Source organism: Lemur catta, chromosome 2 (genome assembly GCF_020740605.2).
Source record: "Lemur catta isolate mLemCat1 chromosome 2, mLemCat1.pri, whole genome shotgun sequence".
Lineage (NCBI taxonomy): Eukaryota > Metazoa > Chordata > Mammalia > Primates > Lemuridae > Lemur > Lemur catta.
In genome coordinates, this window is record NC_059129.1 from 603,691 (window position 1) to 614,490 (window position 10,800).

The 10,800-nt window shown below is 66.5% G+C and overlaps 1 protein-coding gene and 1 non-coding gene across 2 annotated transcripts; one reads left to right on the top strand and one right to left on the bottom strand.

Moving 5' to 3' along the window:
* Nucleotides 1–56: 56 nt before the first annotated feature.
* On the bottom strand, nucleotides 57–127 carry TRNAG-CCC. The gene has a single exon. It is a non-coding gene; the product is annotated as a tRNA-Gly (tRNA).
* A 5,101-nt stretch (nucleotides 128–5,228) lies between these two features.
* MCRIP2 (MAPK regulated corepressor interacting protein 2) lies at nucleotides 5,229–10,170 on the top strand. Its single transcript, XM_045541014.1, has 5 exons — nucleotides 5,229–5,472; nucleotides 5,574–5,703; nucleotides 9,080–9,207; nucleotides 9,472–9,573; nucleotides 9,826–10,170. The coding sequence occupies exons 1-5, from the start codon at nucleotides 5,421–5,423 to the stop codon at nucleotides 9,894–9,896; spliced, it is 483 nt and encodes a 160-aa protein (XP_045396970.1). The 5' UTR covers nucleotides 5,229–5,420; the 3' UTR covers nucleotides 9,897–10,170.
* The last annotated feature ends 630 nt before the right edge of the window (nucleotides 10,171–10,800 follow it).

Genomic DNA, 10,800 nt, shown 5'->3' on the forward strand with positions numbered 1-10,800 from the left:
TCTCCCCTGAGAAGGGGGGAGTTCGTCTTCGAAGTGGGAAAAGTCAAAACGTCGCCTGCGCCGCCCGGGAATCGAACCCGGGTCGCAAGAATGGGAATCTTGCATGATACCACTACACCAGCGGCGCCGCGCGGGACGGGGCGACGCGGCCGCCACAGGAGCCCGGGCGGGCGGGCGGTCCCTCGCGAGTGTCCCCGGCGTCCTCGCCCGAGGGGAAGGAGCGGGACGAAGGACGCGGCTTTGCCGACGGCCTCGCCAGGGACACCGCGGACGTTCGGGCCGGCGGGGCGAGGCTCCGGGCCGGGCCCTGTGCGGAGCTGCGGGCGGGCGGGGTCACCCGGCGGTGCGCGCGGTTCCGCGGGACCCTGAGGTGAGCGGCGCCAGCTCGGGGTCCACGATAGCCTGCGGGGTCGGTGCCCCTGAGACCCAGTGGGAAGCGCGATCGTGTGCGCCCTGGCTGTCACCTTGGGGTCCCCGTCTCGGAGGGCCGTGCTCCGCGGTCAGGACCAGCCTAGCCCCTTCGCTGGGCGGTTTTGGGGAACGAGAACCCACCCGACGTCACTCCGGCCCCGCCGGGAACGTGAGGCTGGGATTGCCGCGGAGAGGGTGCCCGAGTCAGGCCCCCGCGTGGCTGTGCTTAAGCAGGGCCAGACTCGGGGTTGGCCGGCGCGGACAGCCCCGCTGGGCGGGTGTTGCGGTTCGGGGTTCCGGGCGGCTCTGACCCGGCGCTGCAGCTTTCCCGCCTCGAAGCCCCAAGCCTTCCCCGCCTGCCCCACCTTTGGAATCACTTCCTCCTGGTCTGCCGGCTGAGCATTTTCCACGTGTCCAGGTGGAGGGGAGGGGAGGTCTCCCGCGATGCACATCCCCGCTCCCAACGCCCGGGTGTCTCAGCATCCAGGTGCCCCCTGGGACTCGCTGGGCACAGAGCAGGGGGCCCGAGCTTGATCTCCCCGCTCCCCTGTTGTATGGAGCTGCTTTAAGGAGCTGCCCACAGTGCCCGGCAGATGATGTCACGTGTCACAGTATTTGACACCTGCCTGCCAGAGTTCCCTGCTCTGGGTTGGATGCTGGGTAGGTCAGCGCCGGGGCTGGGCACTCACTGAGCTCAGAGCCTGGGAGGGGCCGAGTGGGGGCCTTTGCTGCAGTGAGCGCCTGTGAGCACACGTTTTCTGGAAAGTCATGGAGGTGCCTCAGACGCTGGCAGGGGTCCGGGACCCCCTCGGGATACTGAAAAGGGATATCTAGAAGGGTCCCACCGACCCTGCCACTGCTGGTGGTGTCCCTGGGGAGCTGGAGTTGAGGCTGTTGAGGCTGGATCATTGTCAGGGCCAGAAGTGTCCTCCCCTGAGGCCGAGTCTGGCTCCTAGGCACCCCCTTTGGAAACTTACCTTACACCAGGTAGGAGGGACTGTGGCACCGGCCACCTTCCCAAACGAGTGTTTCTCCATATGGTAAAATCAACAGTGCCCAGATAGCCTTGAGTCCTGGCTTTGTGGCGTGGAGGGACACAGAGGCACCTCCTGGCCCTGGCACCGGCACTTCCTCCTGGCAGGGATGGCCCCCTTGTTGCACTCGACCTCCAGGAGCCCCTGCCCCTGGCTTGCTGGGGCCTGGCCCGCAGGAGGTGCTTAGGAACGGTCTGAGGAGTGAAGGCGAGTCACCTTCCCCCAGGGCAGGACCTGGGAGCCAAGCCCCACCCACCACCCTTCCCCCAAAGGGCCGCCCCCATGACGTCCAGGGCCAACAGCCGGGGACAGCTTCTCCCCCAAGGTCCAGTCCCACGTGCCCACTGTTGCGGTCCGATGTCCCTGTGCTCCCTTTCCCAAGCCCCTTTCCGTTCCCACCCCCACTCTCCTCCCTTGTCAGTTTCCTGTGGCTATGGTTAACAAATTACCCCAAAACTTGGTGGCTTAAAACGACACATTTATTCCTTCATGGTTTTAGAGACAGAATTCCATAATAAAGTTGTCAGCCTCCTGTAGGGGCATCCTCCTGCCTCTCCCAACTTCTGGTGGCTCCAGGTGATTCCTGGCTGTGCCTGGTCGCTGGGGTCTCCACTCAGTCTTCATGTGTTCCCCCCCCCCCCCCCCCCCCGCTTTCTCTTATGACACAAGTCACTGCATTTAGGGCCCCCGCCCTAATCCAGGAGGTTTTCATCACAAATTCCTTGCCCTAATTATATTTGCAAAGGCTCTTATTCCAAATAAGGTCACGTTCTGAGGTTCCAGGAGGACATGTCTTTTGGGGCCACCATTCAACCTGTGATACCCAGATTTGGGAACAGGGTGAGCAACCCCTAGGAAACCGGGCGGGCAATGCTGGTGCACCCAGCCAGAGCCTTTTCCTGGGGGCCGCTGGTCGCCCCTCCGTTGGCAGAAGTCCTGAGCCTTATACAAACCCGTCTTCAAGGCTTGGTTGGTCAGAGCAAGGATTTTAGATCTGGAAAACCAATTGAGGTTGAATGAAAACTCTAACTTTTTTCACCTTTTACATAAAATTTTAGTATCTTGATGAGAGACTTTTTCAAGAGGAAAAAAAAAGTACTTGGTCATTAGCAGGACTGGGGGCTGTGAGGAAAAGGCTGTTTCTCGCCCTGCCTGCTGGGTGAGGCCCCTCCAGTCCAGCTGCCGACCCCAGGGACCCTGTGCTGACAACAGGGAGGCTGCCTGCCCCAGAGGACTACCTCGGGGGGCTTCCGTCAGCCCACGGAAGGCCTCAAGGTTGCCAGGAGCCGCCGCCGTGCTGGGCTGGCCAGGGTTCCCGCCCAGCTAGGAGAGCCGGCCCCACGCCCCACCCCCCTGCTGCTGGGCTGAGGGCCCACCCAGACCCTGACCTCGCAGGGCCCTGACCAGGCCTCCCCAGGGCTGTAGGATGGCCCGGACACCTCTGTGCCCAGGCAGCCTGGGAAGCCATCCTGGGACACCAGCCCACCCCCTGCTTGTGCTCAGGACCTGTCCCGGCTCCCTCAGCACCCTCTGGCCCGTGCTGCCCTGGGGACCACGGGGCCTCCTCACCGGCCCCTGCCCTTCGGCCTGCCGGACATTTCTTTGCCCACTACTCCTCCCTCAGAGCCCCCCCTTTTTCTTTTGAGATGGTGTCTCGCTGTGTCCGGAGGGCAGCGGAGCAATCACAGGTCCCTGTAGCCTCGAGCTCCTGGCCTCAGGTGATCCTCCCACCCAGGCCTCCCCAAGTGCTGGAACTACAGGTGTGAGCCACTGCCCCCAGCCCTGGGAGCCCTTTGAGGGCTTCTGGACCCAACTTTTGACCTGAGTCGTGGCATGTTGGGGCTGGACGTTCGGGCTGTGTGGCTTGACCACCAGTGGTTTACACAAAGGTCGGGCGCTGCTCCGCTCTGATCAAGTCTGCCTCATCCTCGCTGCCTGCCGCGAATGCTGGGGGTGGGCTCCTCGTAGGGCCCTCAGAGGGCTGTCAGCTTGGGGGTGTGCAGGTCCTCACCCAGGCCTTCCTCCCCCGCCCCCACGCTAACCCAGCTGCCGGTCCTTCCACGAGAACACGTGCCCTCTGGCCGCAGGCCCCCAGCACCCTGCCTGCCCCCAGCCTGCGTGAGTGATCACACGCAAGGCCACTAGCAGAGGCCCGGCGAGGCCCGACCACGCTGGCCCTGAAGGCCTGCGGCTCTGGTCTGGTGGGGGAGGGACAGGAGCCGGTGTGGAGGGGGGCAGTCAGTGAGGGGTCAGCCTGGCCAGTGGGGGGCCTTTCCCAGGCCCATGGTCAGGCCTGGACGCCCTGGACATGGCTGGTCTGGGGGCTGGGCAGCCCCTTCCACGCTGTCCCCCGGCCCCCTGCCCTCTCAGGCCTCAATCTCTCTCACAGGCCTAGCCCAGCCTTGCAGGGGAGGTGGACTGTGTCCTTCAGCCTCGCTCAGGACAGCACACAGGGCCAAGGGGCCATGTGAGGGGCAGGACAGCCACCCCGGATCAGAAGCCTCCCCGAGGGTCCCCCAGCAAAGTGGGCCTGGAAGGGAGGACTAGCAGTAGGGCAAGTGTGGGGTTGGGAGGCTGGTTCCTCAGGCTGGCCACCCTCCCGACCCCTGCCGAGAGCCCCCCCAATGCAGGGCATGTTGCTTGTTGTCCGGAGATTCAGAAGGAAAGAACTGCTGCAGCCCTTGTCCCCAGATGGGAGCCCCTCGGCCTCCCCTGGGAGAATCTGTGGCCGCTGACACCCCCAGGCCCTGGCACCAGCACTGACTGAGCCTCCTCACATATCTGTGGTTGGAGTGCGGGCCCGAGGGCCCAGGTGGCAGTGCCCTCTGAGCTCAGCGCTCGTCTCCTCAGGTGGGGGACGTCCAGGATTGGACTCTGGGCCACGCTCAAACCCGCCAGCGTGTGGTCCTGGACAGCCCTGAGCAGGGGTCTCCTGGGACCTGGTTTCTGAGCAGCCCTTGGGCTGGGAGTAAGGACCCCAGAGGCACAGAGCAGTGGGAGGTGGGAGCCCCTGGGTTACTGCCTCCCCCCTGCTCAGTCCAGGCTCCTGGGCCTGCAGCTCCCAGGAGGTCACACATGACGTCTCTGGGGCATCATCCCTGTAGGGTCTTGGGCAGAAACCACCGCTCCACCCACTGCCTGGGAGTGTGGGGGTCACTGCTCCCGGACATGGGATGACTGAGCCAAGCTGGGACTGCCTCCCGCACCTCCTCTCATCCTGCCCTTGGAGTGGAAAGTGGCCTGTCCCTCCCTGGCACTGGGGGTGCACCCTGCACCCAGGGTGGGACGGGGAGCTGAGTGGAACCGCCCTGGTTCAGCCCTCGGGGTGGAAGGGATTCCCAGGGCATCATGTCTCTGCCCAAATCCAGGAGGACGAGTCCCCTTTTCTCTTCTTAGACCCAGTCCCAAGACCCAAGCCAAGGGTGACCACTCACACTGGCCCGGGCCTCTCCCGGCACCTTGGCAGAAGCTCCAGACATCTGAGTGGAAAATCCGTGCTTCCCGCGTCTGCGCCGAGCACCCCCCAGCACAGAAACTGCCCCCAGCGCCCGTCGGGTAGAGCCCCGCGGGCTCCCCAGCCTGGCTGACACCTCGCCGGAGGGTCAGAGCCCCGCCCACTGTCTTACCTGCCCTCTCGCAGCAGACAGCCTTCCCAGGCCCCAGGGCACTTCTCCGACCTTGGCCTTGGCCCGCGTGGGGGTGGCGCGGTGGCTTCTGCCGGCTCCGCCCCTGCCTCGCGGCGCCCGCCTGGGCCAGTTTCCCAGAGGGCCGGAGCGCCGCCTCCGCCGTGTGTCCCGGGGTCGGGCGGAACCCGCGCGGGCCCTTTAAGGGCCGGGGGCGTGTAGCGGGCCCGCCCCCTCCCCGCCGCGCCGGCAGCCGGTAAAGTGCGAGCCGGGGCGGAGGGCGCCGGATCCGGCCGCGGCGTGCGTCCGAGCGAGCGCGGGGAGCGGCCGTTCACGCGGAGCCCGGCGCGCCATGTACACCATCACCAAGGGGCCCAGCAAGCTGGTCGCGCAGCGCCGCACAGGTGGGCCGGGCGGGACGGGGAGCGACGCCGCGCGCGTCGGGGTCCGCGCGCCCAGGGGCGCGGCGGCGGCGGCGGCTGACGAGGCCTCCCGGTGCCCGCAGGTCCCTCGCAGCAGCAGGTGGAGAGCAGGCTCGGCGAGCTCCTGAAATGCCGGCAGCCCGCGCCGCCGACCGCGCCGCCCCCGCAGGCGCAGCCCTTCGCGCAGCCGCCGGGACCCTGGCCCCTGTCGAGGTGAGGCGCGCGTGGCCCCGGCCGGAGCCCGGCCCTCGGCGCACCCCGGCCGCCGCGGCGCAGCGAGGGTGACCTTGGGGGAAGGTTGGCGAGGCCCGGCCACATGCTCGGGGCGGGGCGCGCGGGCCGAGGGGGCGGGGTGCGCCGGGCAGCCGGCGGCGCGCGCCCCGCTGCTCTCCCGCCGCACCTGGCTGGGCCCGGTGTGCACGGACCCTCCTGGCCGCGGGCGGGGAGCCGCCGACCAGCTGGATGACAGGCGCCCCGCGCGACCTTGCGCTGCGTGCTCGCGCCGCTTTGGGGCAGACCAGGTCGAGGTTGGGGAGAGCTGCGCAGAGCGCCGCCCTCAAGGTCTCCTGGCGCCGTCGTCGCGGAGCGCAGTGGGGGAGAGGTGCCTGTGCCTCCCTCCGGCCTTGCCAGGCCCCTGCCCTCGCGCCTTCCTCCCCGCACGCCCCGGGGCGCGAGCCCCTCCTCCCCGGCGCACCCTCCCAGTCGGGGCCTGTGGCTTCTGCCTGTCCCAAGCAGGGGGTCTGCCCAGTGCCCTCCTGAAACCACAGGAGGCTCAGTCCCGACCACTCTGACCTCCACGTGAGCATAACCTAGAGGTTACGCACGGCCCCGGGGCCGAGCCTTCTACTTCCTCAGCCCAGCCACTCCCTAATCTTCTCGTTTGCAGTCTGCATTTCCCAGGCCTGTGGACTTTGCTCTAACCCCACACAGGCCCCGGGGCACATGAGTCCAGGTGGCCGTGCTGGGGGGCGGGGGGCTTCGGTTGGAGAGTGCGGCCCCGCAGTGGGGCTTTCCACGCTGAGCACGAGTACCCTCCCAGGATGGCCAGGGGTTCAGAGTAGCTCAGGTGGGGTGTGTGTTGCTGCGTCACCCTCAGCCTTCCCCCTGCCCGTCTTTTTGGTTCTGGGCCCCAGATGCGGGAGGAGGGGGCTTCCTGCCGGTGGGCGGGACCCTAGTGAAGGAAGTGTTCTTGGCCACAGGTGCGCCCGGGGAGGGAGGTGAGCCGGGCGTCACAGTGTCTGGGCTGGGCACTCTGCTCCCATCAGCTTTGGCGCCCACGGCCACGCTGCCTCCCAGGGAGGAAAGCAAACCACAGGTGCTCAGCACACGCAGTCACCCAGGCAGGACCACTCCCACCTGGGGAAACACCTTCACCCCAAGGCCCCACTGCTGGGGAGGGCAAGGCTGTGGCAGGGTTGGCGGCGTGTCGGGGGAGGAGAGGGGTGCTCCCCAGAGGAGCCCTCGGTGGGCAGGGGTCTCAGTGTTCTCACCAGAGCCCTTAAGGCCCCCAGGAGGCCAGACGTGGTGTGGAGGTCTGAAGTCTGCCCCAGCCAGCCAGGTGGGACAGGCAGGAGTCCGAGGGGCTTGACTTCCGCGTCCTGCTGGGTGCAGAAGCCGTGGCAGAGCAGAGCCTGTGCTAGAGGGGGCTCATGCGGTGGGGCCCAGCCCCTGCTTCCTGGGGCCCCTCCCAGGCCCCGGGCTGGGAGCTTCTGGCAGCTGTGGCACCCACAGCCCTGCCTTGCACCTTCCCGGGGGGACACTGTATGATACCCCACTTTTATTTTCTAAGTCCCTCCTGGTGGTGGCGGGCGAGGGGGACAATAAGATGAACTGAGACGATATCCATTGTCAAGTGGAAGATAAAATGGGGCCCTGTGATCACCTGACCTCAGGGGTGGGCTGGGCGCGCAGGGACCGCCCTAGGAAGGAACCCTGGGCTGAGCCCACGTGGGAGAGGGGGCGTGGTCTGTGGCTCAGCAAGGACAGGTCCAGGAGGCTGGCTGGGGCCGGAGCTTTGCCATCATGCCTGCTGTTAGGGCTGGTGCTGCCACCAGGGCATGGTCACGGCACTTCCCTCCCAGCCGCAGTTCCTGGGCTGGACGGACGGGCGGGTGGTGGAGGGGTGAGAGGAGAGGACATTGTGTGGGGCTCCGTGGGCAGCGTTCCTGAAAGTGGGCACAGGTTGGCAGCCATCCGCAGGTGCACTCTGGGGCTGGTGCCCTTTCCCCCAGAGAACAGCCGCCTTATGTAACCGCACCTTCTTGGGCACGATGGGTGGGGCAGGCATGCGGGGGCGGGGGTGGTGGTGGTGGTGTCCCCATCTCAGCCCTGAGGCCACCACCTCTGGCCCTGCAATTCCTTTTCTTTTTTTTTTTTAAGTTGATACCCAGTCACCACGCTTTCCTGGAGAGTTTTCACCCTTCCAGGGTGGGAGTGGTTGCAGGCAAGGGGGCTTTCCAAGTGGACAAACCCCCCTTCCTCCCTCTGGTTTGTGGGGAAGCGCAGGCAGTGCACGGGTCTGGGAGGAGCCCCTGCCCTCCTCCCACCTCCACCTGCACAGTTAAGATTCCCTGTGGCCACCAGACCCTGCCGGCCCTGGGGCTGGCGGGACCCTGCGCCCCTCAAGACACTCCTCTTTGTTTTAGTGCCCCTCTCACCTGAGGAGGAACCCAGAGCGGCGGTGGGGCACCTGAGCCCAGGAAGGCGAGCAGGCCGGCCGGGACCGCGAGTGCCTGGCGGAGTGGCAGGCGCAGCCCAGGACTCCCGGCTCCCACCTCCTGCTGTAGGTGCGGGCCCCATTTCCTCCACGGCCCCCGTCCCAGGCTTCGTGTGTGCAGGGTTTGGCCAGCTGCCGCCGGCTGGGGCGACCCATCCCTGCCCTGGGGCCACCTGGCAGGGACAGGCCCAGTGGCCCCCTGGACATTGCGTGCAGCGCCACGGGGGCGGGGGGCATCTCATTCTGCATCGCCCGTCTCGGGCCTGCGGGGAGCGGGCTGGGGTTGCAGCCACTCTTCCCACTCAGGGACCACCCATCCTGGCACTTAGTGATCACTCCCAGGGACCTGGGGGCAGCTGGGGAGAGGGAGGAGCAAAGGCTGCCCTGTTCTTGTTTGGGTCCGGTCTTCCATGGGGGGGCGGGCATCACTGGGCAGAGAAGCTTCCGTGGGGCCAGGACGTGGCCAAGAACTGCGCCCAGTGGGTGGAGTTGGACAGAGACCTGGTCACGGCTCAAGCCAGAACCGGGGCTGCTGGACATCTGGCTGGTCCGGGGCAGGGGCGTGGGAGGCAGATGGCAGTACGGGCACCAGCATGATCCTTGGAGGGGCACTTGGTGGACCCCCTGCCCAGCCGTCACTCACTTCCCTGGGGGCCGAGGGTAGCAGGTGTGAGCTGCACTGCCGGTGGCTTGGGGCCCGCAGGAGCGAGGCCTGGGCCACCAGCTGGTGCAGGAAGCCGCTGTGGTTCAGGAAGTGCCTGGGCCGGCCTGCTCCGGGGATGGTGGTCGTGGCCCAGGGCTGCTCCTGAGGTGTGCCAGGCAGCACCTAGGCCTGGGATGGGCGCTGACCACGTGTGTCTCCTGCTCCTGCAGTTCCGGGCCGAGGCTTGTGTTCAATCGCGTGAATGGCCGGCGGCCCCCTGCCACGTCCCCATCTCTCGAGGGGACCCAGGAGACCTACACACTGGCCCACGAGGAGAACGTCCGCTTTGTGTCCGAAGGTAGTGAGGGGGCCCAGAAAGGTGTGGCCCAGGCCACTGGGTCTCAGTGTGGACCCGGGATGCCCCAGGCCCTCCTCCCACTGCAGCCCGACTCCCAGTAGCAGAGGGCTGTGCTTTTCCTTGGCTCTGTGCCCGTTTGTCTTGTGACCACTGAGCAGCCTGCCCATTCCCTGTGCTGGGCTGGAGGCCAGGGTGACCGCCAGGCCCCAGGGTGGGAGATGGGGTGCCAGAGACCGGCTCAGCCTGACTGCCCCACCCCCACAGCCTGGCAGCAGGTGCAACAGCAGCTGGATGGTGGCCCAGCCGGTGAGAGTGGGCCGAGGCCCGTGCAGTACGTGGAGAGGACCCCCAATCCCCGGCTTCAGAGTGAGCCCCCAACCCTGTCCCCTGGGGAATTTCCTCCCAGCCCCTGATCCCCCAGAGAGTGACCCCCACCCCTCTGATCCAGACCTGGGCTCCTGCCAGGTTATAGCCCCAGGGGGTTGGGGAGGGGACTCGTGCCAGCCTCCTCCTTCCCAGTGCCTGGAGTCCAGGTGAAGGGCTGGCGGGGTCAGAGAGGAGAGATGCCGGCCTGGCTGGGAGGCAGTGTCACTGCCCAGCCTTCTGCTCTGCCCACAGACTTCGTGCCCATCGACCTGGACGAGTGGTGGGCGCAGCAGTTCCTGGCTAGAATCACCAACTGTTCATAGCGGCTGCCTGGGAAGGAACGCCGCCTCGGTGGACCCTTCGCCAGAGAAGGACCTTGGTGCCCCATCCACCCACTGCGGCCTGGCCAGGCGCCGGCCACACCTGAAGTGCCAGCATCTGGACTTTTGCACCTGTTGTTTCCTTGGCTCAGCTGTCCCAAGCTGCCGGGGGCCAGGGGCCAAACCTGCCTGACCTCAACCCTGCTCACTGTGCCCAGGGACCAGCCCCTGGGGCCGGCAGGGAGGAGCTCCGGTCTAATAAAATTGAGAAACTGCCCTTTCAGAGTGGCTTTGACTTGGGAGGGTGGGCGTGGGGTTCTCTAGTCCCCAGTCTGGGACTCTGGGCCGAGCTCCTCCTGGTCCCCAAGCCAGCAGAGGCTGCAGCTCTGCCCAGCTCAGGTCCTTGGGGTCTCACCCAGCTGTCCTGACAGGTGCTGGGGTCCTTGGCTGGCTCCCCTTGCCTGGAAGTCTGTGGCCCCGACTCTGCCACATCTGACTCCACTTGTCCCCCTCACCTGTTGGCCACAGTCAGGCCTCAAGGCCCAGAGACGTTAAATAATGCCGTGGAATGGGGTCCTAGCCCGCTAGGACTGGGGCTAGGTCTCAGCAGGCCTGATCCCACTCTGAATCCACCAGACCTGGCTGCAGGACACTGGGCAAAGATGTCCCACAGGTCTAGGAGTGTGTTGACCTGCTGGGACAAGTGTGGGAGCCAAACCCTGTGGGCACCTGTGGGGCCTGAGGGGCAGGGTGACCTGGCCCGCCTGACACTGGAGGACCCTGGGTGCTGACCAGGTGCCTCCAGAGGGCTGGAAGGCAGCAGGCCTCAGGGATGGAGGGAGGAGCCCCTGCCAAGTGCAGCCCCACAAATGCGGGGGTGCGTCTGGCTTCCATGTGCAGATGGGAC